The sequence below is a fragment of the Formica exsecta genome, unplaced genomic scaffold (assembly GCF_003651465.1).
Source record: "Formica exsecta isolate Colony F162 unplaced genomic scaffold, ASM365146v1 scaffold258, whole genome shotgun sequence".
Taxonomy (NCBI): Eukaryota; Metazoa; Arthropoda; class Insecta; order Hymenoptera; family Formicidae; genus Formica; species Formica exsecta.
In genome coordinates, this window is record NW_021849849.1 from 909,475 (window position 1) to 935,110 (window position 25,636).

The 25,636-nt window shown below is 31.1% G+C and overlaps 4 protein-coding genes across 6 annotated transcripts in view; 2 read left to right on the plus strand and 2 right to left on the minus strand.

Annotated features, from left to right (window-relative positions):
- The first annotated feature begins 10 nt into the window (after positions 1-10).
- LOC115236603 lies at positions 11-7,919 on the plus strand. The gene is made up of 9 exons (XM_029809147.1): positions 11-220; positions 1,411-1,568; positions 1,640-1,751; positions 2,024-2,245; positions 4,383-4,459; positions 4,490-4,931; positions 5,379-5,676; positions 5,967-6,098; positions 6,192-7,919. The coding sequence occupies exons 1-9, from the start codon at positions 114-116 to the stop codon at positions 7,794-7,796; spliced, it is 3,153 nt and encodes a 1,050-aa protein (XP_029665007.1). The 5' UTR covers positions 11-113; the 3' UTR covers positions 7,797-7,919.
- A 128-nt stretch (positions 7,920-8,047) lies between these two features.
- On the minus strand, positions 8,048-12,514 carry LOC115236539 (transmembrane protein 26). Its single transcript, XM_029809058.1, has 6 exons — positions 12,028-12,514; positions 10,827-11,004; positions 10,192-10,596; positions 9,511-9,878; positions 8,919-9,245; positions 8,048-8,684 (listed from the first exon to the last, which is right to left on the minus strand). Exons 1-6 carry the CDS (start codon positions 12,219-12,221, stop codon positions 8,639-8,641), a joined length of 1,518 nt encoding a protein of 505 aa, XP_029664918.1. The 5' UTR covers positions 12,222-12,514; the 3' UTR covers positions 8,048-8,638.
- An 859-nt stretch (positions 12,515-13,373) lies between these two features.
- Positions 13,374-19,268, minus strand: LOC115236536 (tyrosine-protein phosphatase non-receptor type 11). Of its 3 annotated transcripts, none has more exons than XM_029809055.1 (11): positions 18,994-19,268; positions 18,123-18,245; positions 17,811-18,005; positions 17,507-17,669; positions 16,614-16,726; positions 16,085-16,433; positions 15,529-15,699; positions 15,286-15,462; positions 14,402-14,618; positions 14,037-14,188; positions 13,374-13,962 (listed from the first exon to the last, which is right to left on the minus strand). In XM_029809055.1, the coding sequence occupies exons 1-11, from the start codon at positions 19,005-19,007 to the stop codon at positions 13,801-13,803; spliced, it is 1,836 nt and encodes a 611-aa protein (XP_029664915.1). In that variant the 5' UTR covers positions 19,008-19,268; the 3' UTR covers positions 13,374-13,800. The 3 variants fall into 3 exon arrangements, with proteins under 3 accessions (XP_029664915.1, XP_029664914.1, XP_029664916.1); XM_029809054.1 differs by having other exon boundaries at positions 16,085-16,475; XM_029809056.1 differs by lacking the exons at positions 18,123-18,245; positions 18,994-19,268 and having other exon boundaries at positions 16,085-16,475; positions 17,507-17,703; positions 17,811-18,008.
- Positions 19,269-20,111: 843 nt separating this feature from the next.
- LOC115236538 (cyclic AMP-responsive element-binding protein 3-like protein 1) overlaps positions 20,112-25,636 on the plus strand; it is a 9,683-nt gene continuing 4,158 nt past the window's right edge. The window contains exons 1-4 of the mRNA XM_029809057.1: positions 20,112-20,654; positions 23,002-23,464; positions 23,610-23,881; positions 24,088-24,628. Of these exons, the coding sequence (XP_029664917.1) occupies positions 20,550-20,654; positions 23,002-23,464; positions 23,610-23,881; positions 24,088-24,628 (1,381 nt within the window). The 5' untranslated portion in view covers positions 20,112-20,549. The remainder of the gene's footprint in view (positions 20,655-23,001; positions 23,465-23,609; positions 23,882-24,087; positions 24,629-25,636) is intronic.

Consider the following 25,636-nt stretch of genomic DNA (forward strand, 5'->3'; position numbering starts at 1 on the left):
AAAAAAATTGATAAAAGCGAAAGTTTATATTTAGTGGGGTTGCTCGTTGATTCGTGATATTCCCAATTTGCGGGAATACTGACGACGAATGAAATTGTGAAGACGCGTATATTATGGCGAATCATCATCCCGCATACGATTTCGAGGATAAGAGCCAAAGAATACGCCACCGGGTTGGCACCACGTCGAGAATCGCAGATTCTACTGTAGCATGCACCAGGTACTAGTTTCACCCTTTCCTTCTCAGATAATAATTAGACACGTGTCAAAAAAACTTGTCTTTATTTAATATAAAATTTAAAAAAGCATTGATTTTTATATAATTAATCTCAACAAAGTGTGTGCGTGAATCTGATGAATAAGTGTGCATGTGTGTGTGTGCGTGCCTGTATGTCTGCATACATGTGGGTCTGGATATAATCTTTGATATTTTATATATCTGGTAATTTATTCTGATATATTCTGATACTTTCCCAATTTATAATTTTCAATAATCAGAGAAAAGATTATAATGTTCAATAATCAAATATTAATGATATTATCGACTTTAAAGATGATCCACATCAAACGAACATAATAGATTATAAAATGTTGAATTTCTAATAAAAAAAAATACAATAGTAAAATCGTCATTACTCCTCTCTCTGTACTAACACTTTACTGAGATTAATTGAAAAATTAATCAGATTTTGATAATACAACATTTCTATTTTTCCAAAAATATATTGAAAATATTATATATATTACTACTTTATATTTTATACTTTACTTCATTTTAATCACACGCATATATTTTCATACTTATTGTTAGCCTTATTTTATGTAAAAGGAAAAGAAAGTTTTTGTTGTACTATTATTGCCGCATAATAAACAAATACACTATGCTACAATTTCTAAATAAACAAAACAGAGAAAATATAAAAAATTATTTGGATATTATTAAAATTATTAAAAATATTACATATTAAACTATTAAACTCTCTATTAAATATAACTAAATTATTAAAAAAATTAATTAAGTATATATAATAATAAGTAAAAGATGTCATATAACATTAAAGTTATATTATGTGATAATAGTATCTCTAAACAAAATCCATACATCTCATAAAAAATGCGATTTTTCAGTTTTATAGTAACTATAATATATATAAAACTGATTTAATTAATGCATTTTTAATAAATTATTTTTATAAACATTTTCTAATACATTATAATACTAATATTTATTTAAATAAATAAATTCTATAAAGTTTTTATCAATTTTACGCAATTAAATGTTCGGATAATATACAAATAAGAGTATACGATATATCACACATATAACTCTTTTCTTATTAAAATAAAAATGTAAAATATACATATCTTTTATTTTAATAAAATGAATTGAACATTATTGTAATTTTGCAGTACTCAATATTTTGTGGGACCCAGTAATGATATTACTGAGGAAGATTTGGCAGAATTACCTTCATGTGTTTATGCAGGAAGATCCACGCAGCATGTCACGCACACGTCACCACATACACATTCTCCCTTGCATTACCATATGCCAGTTTCAACGCCAGGTATTGAACATTAAATAATTATAATAATTCAGCATTTGATTGTTTAAATACTATTGTATGAATTTTTTTAGATCATAATGACACGGAGATGAATGGTGTAGAAGAAGGTTATTATCCAAATGGTAGCCCTTACAGAATTCAACGACACGCCGCTAATATTCGTGAAAGAAAACGTATGCTCAGGTAAGAAATTTTCTAAAATAATAATAAAGTTAATCTTTTAACTAATCTTTATTAACTTTATTGGAATTAATAATAAAAAAAAGAAAGTAAAATTATCACACAAGCTACTTTTGCAAATCATTAGTTTAAAAAAAATCGTTTTTTTATATTTATTACACGTTATAATATTAATATTTTGCATTAATAATGAATTGACGATTTGATATTTTTTCTTTATATTTTTTTAACAAGATATTATGTGAGCGGATTGTCAGTGTGATTGCAATTTTTAGCAGCATCAACTCGGCTTTCGACGAGCTCCGGGTCCATGTGCCGACGTTTCCCTATGAAAAGAGACTGTCAAAGATCGATACCTTGCGCTTGGCTATTGCGTATATCGCGTTGTTGCGCGAGGTCTTAGCGGCCAGGCTCGATCCTTTGACGTATGTCGAGAGGTGCCTTAGGGGTGAGATAAATGGCGAACGCGCCGAATGGAACACAAGCGGTATATATATGCTCAGTTATAATTGCATTAAGTATTTGAAAAAGAACACTAAGGATTATACACGTACATTATATACAAATACATATAAAATCACACATAATATCTCATGTTACAAATACGTTTTTTTTCCAGAAACTATCGAAATATTATCAAGTGAATAATAATTACACATGTAAATGCCAGAAATTACTATGATTTTTTCAATTGAAGAAAAAATATTTCATTGTTGTTTTGTATTCATAAAGTTTAATGTTAAATTAACAATATTAATGCATCCTATTTCTTACATTAATATTGTATGTAAAATTAGTTTTGTTTAAAAATTAATCATTGTTACAACGCGAATAAATATTTATAAAAGGTTTTTAATTCGATATTAAATTAAACGAGAGAACTAAATGTGTGCTTTCATCTGTAAAATAGCTACATCATATGTCAAGATCAAAGTAATCCATGCTATGTAAGTTTCTGTACAGATTTATCGAAAAAGTTACAATATACATTTGTTTATAAAATCAATATTATAAATCTTGCAACATATTAATTTACAAATCATGTAACACATTTTGAGTTCTCATCGTATCAAATATTGCGATAATTGTTGCAGATCTGACAGCACGCTTGTCTTGGATAAATTGGGAGAATTTGGGAGTAAATCCAAATCGGCGATCGGTGCTTACAACCCTTGCGCTGACAACTGATAATATGAATTGAGCATCCAACAAAACTTTTTCGTAAATCATACAGTAATTCCTCTTTTCTTTGTAAATACCTTAAGATAGAGAGAGAGAGAAAGAAAGAGAAAAAGAGAAAGTTTAAAAACTTTTTCGCGATCTCGTTTAATTTCACGTGCAATACGAGCGATTAGTATTGTATTCAGTATCTACGTGTAAAAGAACTAGTTAGTGCAATTTATAGTATTTGCTTTGGAATAAAATCGATGCTATTCGAGACTCTTGGTTATCTTTATTCTTTATTATTATTATTATTTGTATGTATGTGCGAATGTCCTCATTACATACAATTATAGATTTTTATCCTACGCTCTGTCGTGAATTATAGATCGTTCAAACCGAACTTTATACTTACTATATCTTTCTATTACATTAAATACAAATTATTTTTATAAAAATGATTAAAAGTTAATTAAGAAATAATTAATTTTTAATCTGTTTTTAATTGTATAAAGAACATAGCTAAAAAAAATACGAAAAAACTATATACTTTGCTTTATTTAATAAATTTATATTTTTTTAAGTATGAATTAAAAGAAATTTAATATCAATAAAAATGCATATTTTTGTTTAGGAATCGGTCTTGTTTAAGAACTAGTACGTTTGCTTTAATTTTAAGATTTTTTAATTAAATAATTAAAACATTACACCTAATAAATCTGACCCTCTCTTTTCAAGAGAACCTTCAATTGTTAATTTCTCATCGAATCAATTTGTGTGTGTGTGCAATCGACGAGCGTGACGAGACATATGAAAGACGACACTACCGTGATAGCCGACCAAAGTGCTCCGTTTCTTCGCGAAACATTTATTCAATAGTATCCCTTTATTATTCCCGATTGATATTGGTCACCTCACTTAATCTGGATATTGTTTATAATTTTACTCAATCTTTTGAATGAGAGAAGATTTCGGAATATCTCAAGAACTAACCGATATCGATCGTCTTTCAAAGTACGAACTACGATTTCATGTTCTTGTAACGAAAGAAATATATTTGATAAAAGAGAGACTTTTTGATAAGGTAGATAAGATTTCGTCAAGAACTCTTCGAAACTGTAAAAAAGAGTGAATAAAATCATAAGGTATGTATTTTCTCAACTACACTGTAACACTGCATTATTTTGCAAATTTATTTCTATTTTCTTTCATTGTTCGCAAAGAATTATCTCATTCTAAATGCAGAAAGTATAATAAAATGCACAGTTAATAGCACGGATTTAATAAGTTTTATAATTTGTTGATTTAATTGTGAATTATCTATAGACAGACAGAAAACGAAGAAACTTATTCAATTAAAATCAGTTATAAGTTACATTGATATTAAATGTATGCCGGAAAAGCAAACTTTTTCTCTATCGTGAATAATCTATCGCGAAACACAGTATCGTAACAGATTTTATAATAATTTAGGTTAATGGAGGTATCGCCGAAGAACTTGCTCGAGCAATGCTCCTTTCAAGAGAAAAGAGAAATCTCTAAAGACATCGGTTTATCGCTCGGAAAAAATCAAAGTAAAGATGTCGAAAACACGAATTATGTTCCCTGTCACGATTTGATCTCGAGTTCAGCGTCGACTGGTCATATTCAAAAGGAAATATTTGACAGAAAGACGGAGGTGATTTTATTGGAGCAAGAATCAGGGAGAGATCATCGTGAAACAGCAAGTCGCCAGGTGATCGAGCTGAGCGACAGCGACTCCAAGATGATCCTACGACAACAATTTGGAGAAATGACAGAGAGTGGAAATTCAAATTTGCAAAGTGACGCGACGTATGAAAACATGGAAATTCTACGAAAACTACCGCCAGATACAGTCGTGATAAGACAAAAAGCAAGGACAAATAGGGAGGATAGCGATTATAGAGAGTTGATAGAGACGAATAGCAGTGGAAGCAGCTCGACATCCGGTTGCACAGCTGCTAAAGCAAAAAGATTCACCCGAGCCATCAGAAACAAAACGTGAGCAATATTAAAAGATCCTTGTAATAAATCGATGCAAAATATTTTTGTCATATTTAACAAAGAAATATGAAAATAAAATTCCATTTTTAGACCTATTATCAATCAAAATAATCACTAACTGGCTATAGTTAATTTTTCATTCAAAGAATTTTTCCGTTTTTTTTTTCAAAAAAACTGGATTTTTTTACCGATTGTATTTAAATTAGAATTTAATAGAAAAACGATTAGAACTGTGCATAAATTTAAAAGACGTCTGATAATGAGTGATTATGTGATATTGCTTTACATGCTTTACATTATAAAGCAATTATATATAAAAAAATAGTTTTATAATTTATATAAAACTATTTTATGTATTAAAAAACCTTCACAAACAAACAATCTAATATTAACCGGATTAGAATCATTTGCTTCTTTACATCCAAAATTCGATGCACTTTCTAGTCGTGAAACGGTAGAGGTTAGACGAAATCCCATGCGGGTATCTAAGAAGAACATTGATAAGGATTTCCCTCGATCTAAACAACGATTATTAGTCAATAGTAGGAGAGAAATTCGCACAAATTATGAAACCAGCAAACGTATTAAATCAGGCACGATGCCTTACATGAAAACTAGATCGGTCACTCGGAAAATGTATACTGTAGGTGCAACTTATCAGGCACCTACCAAAAAAGATGAAACTGAATGGAAGGAATGGCCTGTGCATGGAATGCACGAAAGACCGATTTACCATCCCCAAGTAAGAAAAATTATCTTTCCTAGCGATGTAACATTGTTATTCTTTGTATCAAATTATACTCTTAAAAGATTTTTTATCTCTTAATATGAAAGATATATAATTTATGAAAAGTTATGAAGCTACAAAAATAAATAGTAATCTCTGTCAATACTTTTTGCTAAAAAAAAAGAAAAAATTTCAATACTATAAATTCATTAAAGAAAATCTGAATGAGCCTCATTATTTCGGACGTCTTTTATATATGATTTTACGGTCTTTAATCTCTTTTATATAATCTGTTCATTTTCCAGGCTGGTCTAGCAGTGGAGTACCTAGGAAGATGTTTTACCAGCCTCGATGGATTATCCTACTGTGAGATTATCGACGAGCCGGAAATCGAAGTGGTCGCCGTTGATCCGCATCGCGATCGACGAGACCCTTCTGTCGAGAAGAAGCCAAAAGGAAGAACGAAAGGGAAAAGATGTTCGTCGAATGCCAAAGATATATGTAATACTTACTTTTCCGCGGAGGATAAGATTTCTGTCGAGAAGAAGCCAAAAGGAAGAACGAAAGGGAAAAGTAGATGTTCGTCGAATGCCAAAGATATATGTAATACTTACTTTTCCGCGGAGGATAAGACCTTCGAGACATGCATGCACGGAAGTCTTCACTGCGTGCTCGGTTATTGCTCGCAAGTTATGACACCAGCATACAAGCAAGCTGTGGAAGAGACGATGAAATTGACAGTTTCCGCACCTAAGACGAGCTCTTCGGAAACATCAGCAAAGGAAACGGCAAATGTCATGTATAACGCCACGAGTTCCTCAGAGAATGTCGCTAAATTCGCCGAAAAAGCAAAGTTAATTGAAGCCATTGCTATAGCGCAGAACGTACAGAAGAAAAATGTCATGAATAACACAAACGGTCGAAGAACCATTGCGACTTATCCGTCATCTTCAGCAACGTATATACCAGAGACACAGAGATCGATTGTAGAGAGCGATGGCTCGAAAATTATTTCGCAGAGCGGAGAGATGATCAGAATGAATTTAAAACGGATTTTGCGAGACGCTTCAAACAGCTCTTTGATCTTGCTAAGGAATTCGGCTACGAAAACGAGCGGCGAAGACTGCACAGCAACTGCAAAGGATGTCTTAAATCCAACCAAGTTGGAAGACGTGTCTATCGACGACAAGGCACTGAAAAACATGTCATCGATCTATAAAAAGCTGGTTTTGGCGGGCGAGCCGGCTTTAGGCCGCGAAGAGTCATCAATGAAAAATAATTTGTACACCTTGAAGAGATATTCTACAAACACACGAGAGAATATAGTAAAGAAAACTTTTCTGGAGAATCAGTTGGAGAACGAGAAAACTGTCCATGCTACGAAAGAAAGTCACAAAAATAGATCCGCTGATAAAATAAAGATTAACAGAGAGTCAAATGATGAAATGCTGATGATGAGTTCCGGCAAGAATAGTATGCAATGCGCCAGTGAGACCTCAGAGATCGCCAGAATCCTATCAGAATACAACAATAGCACATTGAGAAAATCTGTGATGCATAATCGAATTTATGATTCAAGAAGTATGAAAGCAAATATGTCGAATACAAGCGCCAAAGCTTTGCCGAAGGATTTCTGGCAAAAAAATATAACAGCAGAAGAAAATCAAAACTTCACAATTCCGGATATAAATGCGGATCTTGATCTCTTGCAGGAAAAATGGAAGAGATATAATCTGACGCTAGGAGAAAAGAGCAAAAATAATGAGATTGCCAACAGCGTTCAAAATGCTCGAAACAGTTGTTCGATATCATCAGAGAATAACCAAGTCCCTTTTATAGATCGACAGACGAGTCTAAACGCATTAAAACACGTGAGAGAAAAATCTGCTAAAACATTTAAAGAGCACGAAATTGTTATGACTAAAGCAACACCGCAGGAAGGTAAATCGGAGCATTCAAAAGACGAAATTGAAGTCTCGACGACAGAACCGCTGCAGGAATTACTGGAGAACACTGCGATCTTATATTGTGCCGCCAATGGGGTTCACCAAGACGACCTATCGAACTATATTGACACTCTTGACAGCAAGCAGAGCATTCAATGGCTAGAGAGCTGGAATAAGTCGGTCGTGTAAAAAATTGAAGATAAAATAATATTTTACTATATACGATATTATATCGTTAAATTTAAAGTTATATTTACTTATTATAAAGAAATTTTTATCTACAAGATAATTTCGTAGATCAATTTACTTATAATAAGTTGTGGTACATTCTTTTTCATTTATTTTATTCCATCTCTATAAAAGCAACATACATAAAGATATTGATATGAATAATATGTATATTAAAAATTACGAATATACTTATATTTTAATAACAAATATATCATTATTTTTTTTTATAAAACATTGATGTTAAACTCCTGAAATTTTTCCATCAATATTTTCGTCAATTCTTTACTTTTATCTTCGATGTATGTGTATTATTATTAGGAGTGTCTACATAAAGTTATATATGATTAAATTCTCAGGACATATGTTCTATATACATACATTCTGTCTAGATATCCATACATCAAGATTTGAATTGTGTTTGAAATAATAAGACTTATTGCACTATACTGTAAAATTCGCAATTAATAATAATTGCAAATGTTTTCTTTTTTGTCAAGATAATATAAGTTTATAATTAAGAGAAGAATTTAAAAACAATCTATATGTTTGTATTCAAAATATTAATCAATAAATACAAGTAGACATTTATGTTCTATTATTTTGAAAGTACTAAGCATATCTCTATAAATCTCTTTATTTTTATAAATATTATTTATACGTTAATCTCTCAGTGGATAAAATTGTCTCGTTTTCGTGATTAGTATTATGCCGTCATTAATTCCAGCATGTATAAAGAGGATGCAAATAATAAAAATTGCAGAATAAATAAACAATAATGCTATAATACCCAAATTCCGCTGTCAATCTCTATCCTGCCTCCGCTTTCGATGTTTGTATTTACGAGCACTGTAAATTATTAAAGACATGAATAATAGATATACAGATAATAAAAATAATGTTATACTTTATAACAAAGAGAATACAAGATTCAAAATGTTTTTAAAATATATATTATTTATAATTTAGAATCTTTTCTTTATTAGAAAAAAAATTGCGATGATTATTGATGTCTCAGTGAAAAAATAGTCTCTATATTAATATCTATTTTAACTATTCTATATTAATATTTAAAAAATTCACCTGTTTCTGTCAAATTCCGATTCGCTGCCTTTGCTGATAGTCTTACTTTCGGTCAACTCTTCGCTGGAGGACTCATTTTCACTGTCAAACTTCCGATTAGATCCTTTACCGGAACCGTCGTCATTTTTAATTTTTGTCGATTTCCTCTCACTTCTCTCGGAAGATTTTCTGTCTTCTCTTCTCTTACGTCTCTCCTCGTCAGAAGTGTCACGTCTTGTTTCCTCTTTACGCGACGATTTTCTCTTCCCCTCGCGTTTTTGCGATTTGCTCTGTTTGCTAGAATTACGGGAACTTGATGTCGAGTATCCGGTATCTTGACGACTTTTCCTACGATAATTCATATAATAAATATATAATATTTGTACAGACAAAATATGCAATTTTTTCTTTTCTAAATTTTCTTTCCTTTTAATTTGCTATTTTTTTTTCTTATACATAATTTATATAACACTTTGTTTTCAAAAGATATATTAAATCTTATAAAATAAATTTCTTTCATTATTCATTATTATTTTATTTTTTATTTCTTTTTTTTAATTCAATAATTTAATTAATTTTTTTTCTACATGTAAAATAGTTGAAATATGCCAACCGTTTGGAACAGACAACATTTCTCGGAGATGAATCAAACTTATCGATATCCTCCATCGAGTCCTCGGTTTCACTGTAATTTGCTTCTATGTCTTTATCACGTCGTCTTTTATGCCTATTATCATCTCGCGATTTCTTCATTCTTACGTCTTTGTACATATCGCCTCGAGAAATAATACTAATATTCGACACCTCCATTTTGTTATATTTCTTAGTCCGTTTGCTTTTGCTTTCGCTTTGCACCACGTAAAGCCGATACAATTGCAGCAATATTACAAGCGTATTTTTGCATGTAAAAAATATGTTCATGTAACTGACTATCTGATAATGAATTATCAATATCAAGCGAAACGCAAGAAACGGTCCGTCCTGCAAGATATAGAATATATATTTTTATTAAATAAAATTAATCTTAAAACTCTCTTATGAGAGATCTTTTTTATCAGATTTGCATTAAAATTATGTTCATTAAAAAAACGAAATAGACAATTTTAAAGGTAATAAAACATTTTCTTCTCGTTATCAATAAACGTCAGCTATATACAAAATGTTCAAATAGATTGATTTACGATTATGTACTTAAAAATTGAATCAAGATGGCCATTGTGCAATGTTTTTCGCATTTCGCTGTCCAATATTTTTCAAACATTTTTTTAGATTTTTATATTATTCAGTGACATACCTGAAGAATCATGTTCAGAGCAATTCCCCATACATCGATACTGCAGCAACTAGTTTCCGTCCGGATTTTCTTCTTAGAGACGCTACTGGAGAGTCGAGATTTCCTTGATTTAGTGGCGGTTAGCACGACCGTAAATTGCATCAGGGACCATGCCCAAATGCTTAGAGTCAGGTATACAAGCACAGGCTCTCTCGCTATCCTATCTTCCTTGAATGAGTCGAAAAACTCGATAATGTCAGCCGCGGTCCCGATGTAGACCAACAGAAGCTGGCTCAATTGATCACGAGTTAAGTCACCTTTCGGTAACATCCACCGGCCGATTATTAGAACTAACATTAAAAACTGTTCGATTAAAGTGACCCACGTTTCCGTAGAAATCTGAATGTCCGGTAATTGAATATCAACCTGAAAAATCAAAAAGAAATTTTGTTTTAATAAATTTTAAACTGTCTTTGCTAATTAATTATTATTATTATTAAGCTATAGTGTTTCATTTAAATTGAGATATCCAAATATCTAAAAAAAACTCCGCAAAATTAACAAAGAATTTTACTGTTAGACAAAAGTTGTTTCGTTTCGAGAGAAACGTTTGTGATTACTTCTCATAATAAAAGAGCGATGAAAACCACACGTACGCCGAGAGCGTCTTCTAGATGCTTCAAATCACCGGCTGCTAGATTGGATAAATCGAAATTCTCGGATATGTTGATATCCGATTCGCGGGATTTTAATCTCCTATCTACCTTGTCCAATTCCAATAGCCAAATTGCAGGTACCACACTACTGAGATATAAAAATACAGATGGGCAAAACCTGTGGAAATATAATAATAAAAAATAAATAACAAATTATGCATATATATATATAATTATTATTTATTTTATAAATATTCTATAAATAATCTTATCTATTTATATAAAAATAATATTCGCATTCCATTATCATATATTCTAATACTATTTTTTATATCGGAATTTTCAAGGAGACGCAGATATGCCCCGCGGTGCCGAATTCTGCATCTAATGTCTAGCTACAAATTTATCGATGAGTCAGGTAAATGCAATCAGGTCACAGTTTGCTTTCGAAGATGTCAATAATTTTTTATCCGACTCGCATACAACACACACACACATACACATCCTGAATAAAGCGGATTCTAACTCGTCAGCGCTCATGTTACTAATGTTCCAATTTCCGTCTGTCAAACCAAAACGTTCTTACAATATACACGCCCTTTCCGAAAGCATCCCTTTACACTTTACACTAATCTCGCAATGACAATCCAGTATCTAATGCAATGTTTTATCACTATTTATAATATTTCCTATATATAATAATCGTTTAAATAATCTAATCGATGATTAGATGACGATAAATTTAGAAAGAATACTTTAAATATTATATACGTCGGTTATTTATTTCAATTATTACGTACAAAATATTATTTATAACAATTACTACAATTTGTGAAAGGAGGAGTTTTGTGTGTGCGTACGTGTATAAATATGAAAATATAGAAAATTATAGAGCTTTATGATTATTAAATATGAACAAAATATGTAAAAAATAAATAATGGAAAATGAATATATGGTTTATATTATGTAACTCAAATAAACAACATTATAAAGTTAAATCATTTTAAATTACATTTAATGCAAAAGGTTTAAAATGTATTCTTTTTTTTTTTCATTATTTGTTTTTATATAAATAATTAAAAAATTGAAATATCTTTATTTTTTTATTCCTTTTGTTTTGTAAAGTCAAATAAATTTCATCTTTTCCGCGCGTACAATTAATATCTCTGAAAAGTATATCTGCATCGATAATTGACGTACCATTTCCATTCTTGATTTTCCTTTATAGTAAGCGTGAAAATGCCCTCGAAGAACAGCAACAAGATGGGACAACTCAGGTACCAGAAAAATGGATTCTTCTTGAAAGTTGTTACTTGCCAAATAGCGATAAAGCCATGCGATGCAAACACCAAGCGCGTAAATATTGCCTTAATTGTCGCCAAGAACTTTGTCATAATTGTTACTTATAGTAACAATTATATTGTTACTATCCTTCGTATTCGCGCGCGTACTTCGATACAAATAAATAATAAAAGGAACTGATCTTCTCACATACACATATCACTCGCGTTTAAATTGCATGTATATTTGATACATATTCTCGCGTTTAAATTTATTTTATATATTTTTAAATATTTAAAAAGAAATTTAGAAAAGGTAAAAATATTATTGAATTAAAGTAAATTAAATATAATGATCAGGAACTATGAAATACAAGAAAATAATCAGAGAAGGAACAAGATCGAAAGACGGCTTGCTAAAGAACAGAACGAACTACCTGATAAACGCGATGCGCACATGCGCCCTTTGACTTTGAATAGAAGTGAATCGTGGTCTTCCATGAATCCTCTCTTCCTTCAGGATTTAAGTTCGTGTTCATTCAAAAGGAAATTCTGTGTGAAAATTTTTAATTTCTAAATAATTCATATTTCATTAACATAACTGACTGCATTAAATGATACTAATTGTTCTATAGGCACAGCATTTAAGTGTTAATAGGTAGCAATTATCACATTAACTAAAACTAAAGTTTAATTGTTTGTAATTAACTGTAAAAATACAATTGTAATTCTCAAAAATAATTAAAATTATATATCAAACATAATATCTTTCTTTATGTGTTACATTACATAAAATGATTTTAATGAATTTATTTTATAAATTGATGTTATGATAAAATTATATCTTATAATAAAGAATTACATGTTTTCCTCAGTATTTCCATGATTACCTCACATTTAAAAATGCATCATTATTCTCTAAATGATAGAGTAAGACACTATAGGCTGGTAGTTATATCGCATATTCTTGAAGAAAAAATATTTGGATCTAGATAGGGAATCTATGCTAAGTGGATGTAAATCTCTACTAGCAAAATTTAAATCTAATTCTTTCTCAAATCCTCACTAAACTGATTCCAGTCTTCATGGAATTTCAATCTCCGCTAATCGCGCGCGCGGATTCGAGTTCCTACTATATTATTTTTATTATACTTTTATATCGAGACATTTCAGAAATATAACATGGAATGGAACATGTGTGTGTGTGTGTGTGTATATATATACACACACACACACATACAGAAAAAAAATAGAGAGTATCAGCAGTCTTTAGTGCGTTTTCAGTAATCCATTATCCATTCATAAAAGTAACACTGTAAATCGTTGAATTATAGCTTTTCCTTTTAACATATATATATATGTATGTGTGTATGTGTCTCTGTGTGTGTGTGTGTATTTACATATACATATATATGGATACAATCCGATTGTTTAAAAAATGCATCATCAGAGTTTTATGTTTTGATAAAAAGTATATTTAATAATAAAGGCGAAAGTGAATTCTCGTTGGCGAATAAACTTTAGTAAACAGGATACGTCATCATATCGCATTACAATTCTTCTTGTAACATCATCTAGTAACAGAAAAATAAAGAAGAAAGAATGAGAGAAAGAAAGAAAATAAGAGGAAGTAACAAAGCCTCTTCTTTGCTTTCCCAGATATATGTAAAACAGATTGAGAGCCTAACGAAAATTACTTCGGCCTCAAATTATAGGTAGATGTGGACAATGTTGAAAGAGTTGTATTCGGTGTACACGTGGAAGTGGAGCTCTCGCCCATGAGAGAATTCGCGGAAGCGTTCGTTTCGCTTTTGTAACGAATATTAGTATATTCTCTGCCTAACTGAAGTGATTTCTGTAAAGAAATAATCGATTAATAAGGATAAATCAATTATTTATAATATCAGCGCACGATATTAAAATTAATACCTGTTCTGCTTGCATTCGCTGAATTACAGTCTCGATATAATGCAGAACAGCGAGATAAACAAATTTATATTGTGCTTCTGTCTGAACCATTCCTGATCTTTGCGAGCGTACTCGTTGTATCGTATGTTGAATGTCAATGTCACAATGAAGCCCTAAACAAAATACCAAGCGCGCGCGCGCGTACAATATGCTATTAATATACTTCATAGTAAATGAAAGAAAGTAGATGAAAACATCATTTTATAATAAATCATAAAAGATGTTATAAGCTTCCATAAAACGTGTAATTATTTGCAATATATATATATTCTATAATTTAATTATAAATAATTATTAATCGTTTATTAGTCATTATTTTACTTTACCGTGACGTTTAATTTGATCTAAAATCATGTCGATAACAATAAATGTGCCAGTCCTGCCAATTCCAGCACTACAATGAACAAGAATGGGTCCTATGCATGGCACATTCTGATTATTGGAAGCCAAAGATGCAGCAATCGATTCTTGTCTGGCATTTACATCGTGCAGAAAATTCAGCACACAGCCAGGATCTGATGGAACACCATGATCAGGCCATGCCTATTAATTAATTATGTAATTTAATTCTAATATTACAATATTCATGTACATATACACACAAAATTCATGTACTTAATATATTTAAAAAAACCAGTGTCTATTAATCAAATTTATCATATATACTTTTTATATTTACTATATTAACCGAATGACTTGGTTTCATTTTCTCCACGCAATTATATCCAAAACCAATAATTGTTAAAAAATGTCTTAAATTAAAGTTATTATGATTGAAGGCAGATATTTTATGAAAAAATTATATTAAGAATCTTGCGTGTATAAAAATATATAGAATATCCCAGACTTTCCGTGACATTTCAGTTATCGGTCAATGGCAGATTCCTGAGATTATTTGCAAATAAAGATAAAAAATTAATATAAAAAAGTATTGAGATTATAATAATTTTTAAATAAGTATTTATAATTCAAATTGTCCAAAATATGTGCAAACTTTGGACAATTCAATTAATCAAATTTTAAACACTTTTTATTTAAAAACTATTATAATCTTGATATTTTGGTATTAAAACTTTCTCTTTCAATTTGAGGAATCTGCTATATCACAGGAGGTCTGGAACACACACACACACACACATATCTCATATATTGTACATATTTATATACAAACAAAAATATACATAATTTCATTCGTAATTAGATACATTACTTGAAAATGATAATGATAAATTCTCCTAGATTCAGAAAAGTTCGGTTTGGTTCCTTGTAGGAGAAACTCACGCAGAGTATAATCAGCAGTCGAGGTTTGCGATATAGCGCACACTTTCCACTCATTACCGTATTCAGCAACTTCTCCTTCTTCCGGCCAGTAACGCGCGCATTTATTCTAGAAAAAAAAAGGATAAAATATTTAACTTAGTTTTTTGTTTGTGACAACACAAAGTTTACATACCTTTGCCCTCTCCACTTCCTTTGTGGTCATAACAATCACACGAGTATTCTCTTGATAAACCATGTGCCAAAAATCCTGTATGGTGTTTAGAAGACAACCTTGTGTAGCTATGTAACATTTGCCAAATGACATAATATCGCCGCCACTATTAATGGGGTCACCTTCCTCGTTCTGTAAAATAATTTTATCGTGTAATCAATAAACTTATAAAAATATATGTTCTTTCTTTGTCCAATTCAAAATAAATTTTTTTCAATAAAAATATCAAGATATTTACAGTTCTAAATAATTAAAAACAATGAAAAATTTATATAATAAATTAAAATTCAGATAAAAAGGTAACAGTCATATATATTCAACTAATCTCGAGTAAACTTTCATAAAGTTCACTTTCTTAAACTTAAATTTAAAGCTAAACTATGAAGATCAAGCTGAATGTTACAAATTGTAAAAGCACAATAAATGATTAATATCCATTCAATATTTTTGCAGAGGAAAAACTATCTGAAAAGATATTTATGAAACATCCTGCAGACAAAAAAAACAGAAATATTACCTTTATATAGTTAGCATTAATATAATCAGCTCCAGGGATGTTTGGATCTACGTCTTTTAATCGTACCCTAGTATGATCAAAGGGTAAAATGTTCTTGTAACGATTCTTTGCGCGATTCTCTGGGCGTAAACCTTCCTTTCTCGAAAATAAATGTCGACACTCCTGCTGTTGCAGCGATTCGAATTCTTCCCAGAAGCCAGCTTTTCCTTTGCCACGACCTACTTCACCCTCATTATTTCCAGCTCCATTCCAACACAGCCGGCCGTTAGAACAGCCATTTTCTTTGTGTAATTGTTTGACTCTACTCTCGATATCACTAGCATTAATACGTGTTGTATTAAATGGGTGCCTACAAACAATAACATTTGTTGGTGAATATTTATCTTCAAATCTGAAAAATAATAAACGTAAAGTGAAAAAGTATGACAAATTTGAAGAAAATATTTTAATACAAAGTTTAAAATATATTATTTTATTATAAATATTATGTATATTATTTATTATCATTTATTAAATAAGTTTCTCTTACCGAAGATGTACAACACTCCCGCTTGTTTCAACCATTGGATTTCGTTTATAGTGTTCTATTAAATCACTGAGACTGTCAAATTTGTGGCCACCACCTACATCATATTTGTTATCCTGCAATATTAATTAATTTTATATATTTACATTGATTTCTCAACATACATGCATGCATATATATTTAGAAGTTTAGTATCATAGAATAGTATATAAAATATTGTAAAATGTATATGTATGTATACATGTGCACAATTAAATGTCCATTTTGTGAACTCCCGCATTGCAAACCAATTAAATACCCATAAAATAAACTTCTTTCCTACACTGTTCTCTTACTATTCACATTTGTCACATGACCATGTGATTACATTAGAGTGAGAACATGAAAAATCATGAAGGAAGGAAAATAACTGAAGAGATAGAGTATAAGATCTTCATTTGAGCAACAGAAATGTAGATCGAAATAATAAATATAATTGATTACATCATGCTTGCAATATTGTACTATTCTTTTGAATAAAGCACAATGTATAATTTCAGCCTAGGATCATATAACAAAATATTTGGAATATATTTTATATATATATAAAATATGTATGGATCAATATATCATTCTGCTTTTAGATGTATAAATAATTGTCAGAAAAAGATCATAACAGAAAATTTCGTTTTTTCAATATACCTACGAGTTATGCTCCTTCCAGCTATTTCTTTTTTTCTCTTTATATGAAAACCAAAACGTACATTTTCATTCTGTGCATATGTCATCAGAATAAGAATGGGGACTAAGAGAAAAATTCACAACAGAGACATTGCTTAGTTCCGACGAGTTCACAATGCATACATTCAATTGTAATCTTAAATATGTTGATGAATGTTACATATGAGATCATTAACCTGAGATCGTATCATAACATGAGTGACGCGATCGTCGGTGCGTACGGACAATACAAAATCGCCGGGTTTACTTTGAGACTCGCGCACCAAAAAAGATCCATTTTTCCCGCCTTCCAGCATTAACCGTTCCGCCTCTTTCGCTGACAAATGACCATGAAACCACCTTGAGCCACATTTTACTATTAGCATATGCTGTACTAAACCGGTACATTCAAAATATTAACAAGGAACGAGTATACCAAGCATGTTGAAAGGATAGATATTAAGCAAATATGTGCACATGTCTATACAGAAATGCATGTACCTTTCAGTTGTAGGATCGGCACAATTGAGAGGATATTTGAGCTCGATAATTTCGCCATTTTTCTCACGCAATTGCCCACCGTTTTCCATATAAAATTGTACCAACTCAGAAAGCGTAGCAAATTTTTCACCACCATAAAGATCGTAAAAATCTCCCGTATTTTGTATTTTAATATGAGTCACTTCACCATTTCGTCTGAGAAAAAGATCAAAATATTTAATATGTTACATATTGATACATTTATATAATTTGTAAAATTGTACAGCTAATTTGTATGTCTACACGATAGAAATAAGCTTTTCTTATATTTACCTGACAGATAATGTAAAATCACCAGGATTTGAAGAACTTGGTCGTGCTAAAAATGAACTATCATATCCCCTTTCCATTAATAGACGTTCTGCTTCTAAACCTGTGATATTGGGGTGAAACCATCTGTAATTCAAATATTAATATTATTTGCATTAGTATTTTTTTTTTTTTTATTTATATTATACATGATAATTTTTCTAATTAATTGCTCAATTGTCTTTATATATTTAGCACTTCTTTTTTTAGATCTCTTTACAACTTTGTAAAATTATTAATACACTTTTTATGTTTGAAATTATCACAAAATAGTCTACTCGCAAACATACAAGAAAATCTTATATTCCTCAATTAGTGACAAAGGTGGACAAAGAACAATTATAAATGCCTGAATAATTGAAGACGGTATGTCAGTTGTAAACCAATTAGAGCAAGCAGAAACAGCATCATACCAAAAATGGTAACAAGCACACAAATGCCGCTCTCTGTACAACCACGATTTATTCGCGAGTGCACTCATTCGTTCGTACGTGAAACACTCCTTCTTCTTGTAATTAATATAATGTAGATACGAATATATACGAACGAGCGCGAGCTCGTTAAAAATTGCGAGACGTTTAAAATCCGTCGAAGAGCTAGATAAGCAGATAAGTTTATAATTTTCGCGCATATCAAAAATCTGCGAACGAAACGCGCGCGATAAAACAGAACTATATACGACTATTTTATTCGATGGAGCAAAGTAATTTCTCGGAAGAAGAATATCCTTAAAGTCAATAAGGAAAACGAGAGACAACGTGAATCATCGCGATCATCTCTCGCGCGATCATTAAATTAGCACTCGTCTCGATTTGCAAGTGGAAAGATACCTCACCTGCGAGATGCCATGTCGCGGTTGTGTGTTCGAGCAGCTTTTACAATCACAACTTAACGATTAATGATTCATAACGACCCTTTTGGAATGCACGCGAATTCAATCGCACGACACTCTCCGAGCGGGATTGGATGTCAGGCTGAGAATAGTGCCACCATCGTTGTCATCTTTGACATATCTAGCAATATCCAGCTGTATTCGGTGCACGCGAAAACAAAAAAAAAAGGCGACCATCACACTCGAAAGATGCGAGGCAAAGTCATAGACATGTAAAATAGATAGACAGGACGAGTGTTGTCCTCAGAGATACTTTTTCCCGCGCATGCGCACAGTGTTGTTCTCGGGGACGCTTTCTCGCGCATGCGCGTTAAACATGGCCTTAAGATACGTGTCAAATTGATAAGAAAAAGGGTACTGTTAAGCCCTCTGCTCAGGTAATGTTAAGAATAATCAAAAATGTTCTACAAATTAATGAATCACAAATAAATAATAAAAAATTAATAAAAGACGATTATAATTAGCTTAAAAAATTTCTGGCATTAAACATATTATTGTAAGTAATGTACGTACACAAATATGTACTACATACGCCGTCGCTGGATTTCTCTACCAATGCGCTGCGCATGCGCGAGAAAGCGTCCCCGAGAACAACACTGCATGCGCATTGAACGTAGCCTCATTGAAATACCAAATTCGTGAGAGAAAGGAAAAATTTTTTAAAGAGACAAGTTCTTCAAAAAATCTAGAAAACAACCTCTCAAAAAATTCCTACAAAAGCAAGCTCTGGGAGCTTTCTAGCAACATTTTTTAAAGAGACAAGTTCTTCAAAAAAAATCTAGAAAACAACCTCTCAAAAAATTCCTACAAAAGCAAGCTCTGGGAGCTTTCTAGCAAGAAACACATATAAACACAATATCATATGATTAGCTGTCAAATATAAAAATTTTAGGGTCTTTAAAAAATCTCTATTTAATAGCCAATTGCGTCACATTATATCTATCTATGTTTTCTTGCTGGAAAGCTCCCTCTCAAAAAATTTTCGAGCTACACGAGTTTCCGATAGGCTCAACCATCTTCAATAGTATTTTATCGATGCTTTTACTGTAATGAAATTGATATATACATATATTATTGCGCGCGTGTGTCGCTGGTTTACTAGTGCCACGTTGGCAATCGAGTTTCTAGCGCTGCATAATTATCGCCAAGAGAACTTGTAAATTGCGTCAGTTTTTGTACCGGTGTCTTCAGACAATAACGGACATTGAAAATGTGAAAAAATGTCGACGTGAAAATAGTGTCCAGGTGCAAAGCGGTTCGCGCGGACGGTGCGCTCCAAGGTGGGGCGAGGGCAGGTTCGAGTGAATTGTCGGCTCTTCCTCGAATTACAATTTTACATTGGCCAGCGACGATCGTATACGTATAATCGAATGCTAAGCTAGCGCATCGCTACCGATATAGCGTCGTATGGTCGGTGGCTCAGTTTAATGGCAGCGTGAGAAATTAGTGCGATCACACGGTTATAATTGGGAGTTCGATATATACCAAATCAGATAGTAATGTCGTCAGATATGAACCTGTTCGATTTGCTAGAAGACACGTTTCTTAAAGGGGACGTTAAGGATGAGCTATTCGTTGATAATTATGGCGACGATGTCATCACGGTGAGTCTCAAGTCTCGTTTATTTTTCGCGATCTCATCAAGCTTGTAACGCACGCGGTTTTTGCTTTAATCATCGTCTAAAACAAATTGATATTCTTCGTGATGTTTTGCATCCACACATATTTATTTAATGTAGAAATTTACTGAACATTATTTATCGACTCATTTAATTTTGGAAATATCTAAATAATATTTAAAAACAATGAAAAATATTTTCTTGTGAAAAATACTTAAAATTTAAAATTTTTAGTTTTTTGTAACATCTGTTGTCTTTTTATTTTTTTCACGCTTTCGAAGAAAGCGATTTATTTAATCTTATGATTGTGTGTATTAATTTATGTGAAATATGCTTTTTGTATAAATGATAAAATTAAATTTGATATGTATTTATATTTATATTGTTAATTTATCTCATCTCGATTGAATGATGCTAATAATTATTTATCTCACAGAGAAAAATAATAGCTGGAAAATTTATTGTCGAAAAATTATAATGAGATATTTTGTTATATTCTATTTGTTTTCCAATTTCCTTAAAAGTTTTAAATATGAGGATTTATTTAAATATGATTTTAAATGAATTGAAATGTAACTGGAATCAATTTTCGCGTGAATTCACCGATTAAATTGATTATCGCTTGTTCGAATTATTTTTTATGTGTGAAACAAAAAGTTATTTATTATTATTATTAGTACAAATCCTATTAAAACGTACATATGTTTGAGCTCTCGTGCATATTCGATTAACTATTCATTTAAGAAACAAATGATACAGTTATATCGATTAGCGAAAACCGATGAATTTTAGCATTGATTATTTCATAATCAATCAACGATTATTGAAACTGCGTTTAAAATCGCAATTTTATTAACTTTTGTAACGACAATCTTGTTCGTTATTAAAAATTACATGTACGTTTCATTAATAAATCCGGTTATATTGCAAAACTGTGTTTAATCTACATTAACATATGGTAGAGATAACCCGCACGTGCTCTTGTATTAAGTACGCCCCAAAGTATGCATAGATCACACGAGAATAGGAATTCCCAATTTACATCGCTTTTATCGTAATCGTAATTATACAATTATGTAGAATTTATTGTAAAATTCGCGCAAAAAATATTCACGATATCAGTAGGGTAATGATAATATGTATATATTAATATAAAAAATTATTTCATAAAAATTATATGCGTTTTACATATATAAATAAATAAATGTCGCAAAGACAGATGTGTCTTCCAAAACTAGTTTGATTAGAGCCGATTTTTTAATTAACATATGGCGCTAACCATCCACGTGCTCGCGCATACAGCCTCGAGTCTGCCGGTGAAACGAAAATATATTTTGTACGATACCATATTATCTGTTTATACCGGCGACTTGTAAAATACTAGAAGATTTAAAATAAGTTCTCTTCATTTAGTGTATTTAAAAAACAAAAGCTTGTAAGATGCTAGAACATATGACAAATGCATTCTGATACATATCTTAAAATTTGGCAGTACATAATATAGCTATCATTTTTATATAAACAAAATCTTTGTTGTCATCTATCTGTTAAAATTTTTCTTAACATTTTTTCATATATACATATATTGTTTCATGTTAATATAATTAATTATTTATATTACAAATTATTAATAACTTTTTTTTTCAAACATATATGTATATTATTAACACTTTTTTTAGTATTGTAATGCATTTAATACATTTACACAATTTAAAGATATCTTACATCTTTTCCCAAACTTACGATCACGTGCGGTTTACACGGCGAATGACCTTCGAACGGATACCGTTAGATTACGGAACTCTTCGTTGCCTGTCTTAATTCTACATCGCATATCAATACACATTTATATATATTTTTTTACATGATATTATACATGTATATGTGTATATATTGTATCAATATGTTATATATATAATATTGAAAAGAGAGAAAGAGAGTTAATAGTAAAATTATTTTATTATTATTAAAATAATAAAATTATTACGTTATAATAAGAGAAAAAGAAAAAATACTTTGCTTTTCTTATTATTATTCTTCTTCTGATAAGCCTGTCATTATTTTATTCCCATCAGGATAATGATATGTATATGATAATACATGTTTAGGTGGTAGATTAAATGTTTTGAGTACGAAAGCCCTTTGCATATCACTTTCTTATTTCTTAATTTATCTTAATTTTACATTCTTATTCCTTAATTGTTTAAATAACTTGTTAGGTTTCTACATTTTTCGAACTTTACGTATATTAATGAAATATTACGTATATCGATATAAAAAAATTATACATGTACAAAAGAAAAAAAGAGTGACAAGCACATGATTATTACAGGCGGAGGAATGTCCGACGAATCCCGACGACTTATTTGCCTCGATCTTGAAGATGGAGGATGATTCGCAACTCGATTTCAACTTGATCGGCAAGGATCTGGAAACAGTCCCGTCCTCTTCGTCGGACAGTGGACTTTCCAGTATATTGAGTCTTCCCTACGAACAGCAATTGAGTCCGTTTTTGTCGAGGACGGATAATAATGCGGAGGAGCAGATCGAGATCAGCAATTCCGATTTGAGCAGTCCACAAGACTATGTAGATTTCGAACCTGCAGCTAGTCCGTCTCTGGGCAGTATGGACAGCCCCGTCAGATCTGTCATGAGTTCTAATATTGGTTCACCAGCCACTGACGTGGTCGAAGAGATGGACTATGAACAAACTCTGGTTGCTGTTGTAACGCCAAACAATACTATGTCAAACACAAACACTACTATTGCCACAGAGCAATCGATTTTTGACATTGGTAAGATTCTATTATATCAAACAAAATATTTTTTTAATAATATATGCTAATATAATATTTTTTTCTCTCTTTAATATACTTATAAGGAAAGCTCAATAATGTAACAGGCAAAAAAAAATAAGACAAATCTTTTTGCATGTTACAGACCCAGCACCTAAACAAGAAATTCGTATTACGCCACAGGAAAATACTATGAATGTTCGCAATTTGGCATGTAATGGAAAGCAGAATATTCGACAATTGATCCGCGTCACTCCTGTGGGTAATGGCTCTGGTAATCCACGGTCTATTTTATTGCCAGTGAGTCTGAAAGACATGAAGGAAGTTCGAACTATTAAAATCATGACAGCCACTCAAGCGAAAAATCTGAAAGGCTTTAAAATCAATCAAGCAAACATTATCAATAAACCTGTTCAGGTGGGCAATATATACGAAATATATTTAAAAAGATCTTCAATAATCTCTTAAACTTATTTATCCATATATATCCATGTTACATAATCATAATGTATTTATCAGCTCTTTTTATACATTTGTTAAAACATATAATTATATCAATGTTATATTCAGTAATGTATGTAAATACTGTTTTGAGTAACTTTTTTGTGTCGCAATTAAATTAGATGACTATTAAGCAAGAGGATTCCAGCAGTGATAAAAGTTCCAACTCGAGTGACGAGGTGCCGTCGGAAACGGATTCACCTTATCCGCGGCTCAAGTTAAACTCCGAAGAGAAGCGACTATTGCAAAAAGAGGGCATCACATTGCCAAGTCATTATCCATTGACCAAGCATGAAGAGCGTGAATTAAAGAGAATCAGACGTAAAATTCGTAACAAGATATCCGCGCAAGATTCTCGTAAGAGAAAAAAGGAATACGTGGATGGCTTGGAGGATCGTGTGAAACAGTGCACGGAGGAAAATATAAGTTTGCTGAAGCGGATCAAGGTCTTACAGTCGCAAAATCAAAGTCTGGCCGGTCAATTAAAGAGACTACAAACGCTTATACAAAAAGGCAACAAGAGCGCCCAACCAGCAACTTGTCTAATGGTCTTGCTGCTTTCGTTAGCTCTCGTCGCTTTACCGAACTTGCGACCACACTCCAACAATAATAATAACGATCTAACTCAAAAGCAGGAGCAATCAGAGAAAGCATCATTGGCGGGTAAGTTCTATTACTTTTTTTATATTTTTCATAAAATGTATCATCTATCTCTCTTAACTCTATATTTTGCTACTAGTAATTCAAACTTTGTAGATGGTTACATTAATAATAACACATATTTTGATAGTATCAAAGATCATCTTGGGATGTTCAATTCTATGAAATTAAAAATGAAGAAATATAATATTTTTTAAAAATATTTTGCTTTCTTTTTTAATGTTCATCTTTCTATTTGTTCTAAACAACACATAATATATTCAAATATAGTATAGAATATAAATGGTACAATGGTTAGATACAAGAGTCTCAATAGAAATTTGAAAGTAATAACATTTGTAAATATTTTTTTGTGAATAACATTCACAATTTTTGAATGTTTGTTCTTGATATCATATCATTATTTCAATAATCACGAAACACAGACTAAATGTCAACAATGATATCAGTAAAATTACAGACATTGATAAAAATATTTACATAATGACAGATTAATGTACTCTTCCAGTTTGGGATTTTTAGCATTAAAAAAACTAAAATTATTAAAATTTGTTTAAAGAGATTGCAAACAAAGTAAAATTTTCATTTATTTATATAATTATTTGTATAAAGATATGGATTTATTTACTTAAATAAGGATATAGATTGTGGCAATATAATAATATTGTTAATTATTATTTGAAAAAAATGCCTACTCTTATTTATAGCCTGCATATCGATTTCTTATCAAGTTTTTTCGAACTTATTTCGTAGTATTGAGCAGCACACGACAAATTCCATAAATTTTGATGAATCAATGTTCTCCAATTTCGTCATAATTGCATATTGCAAGAAATAGCAGTCATGAAATTTTTACATGTTGTCTAAACTCGTTAAGAAAGCAATAAACAAGTTTTTTGACAGCTTTGAAGATATTTCATTATTTTTTATTTATGATTATTTTATCTTTTGTACAATTTATGAAAAGTCGCTTGATTTTTTTCTAAGTTTAAACACTATATATATATATAT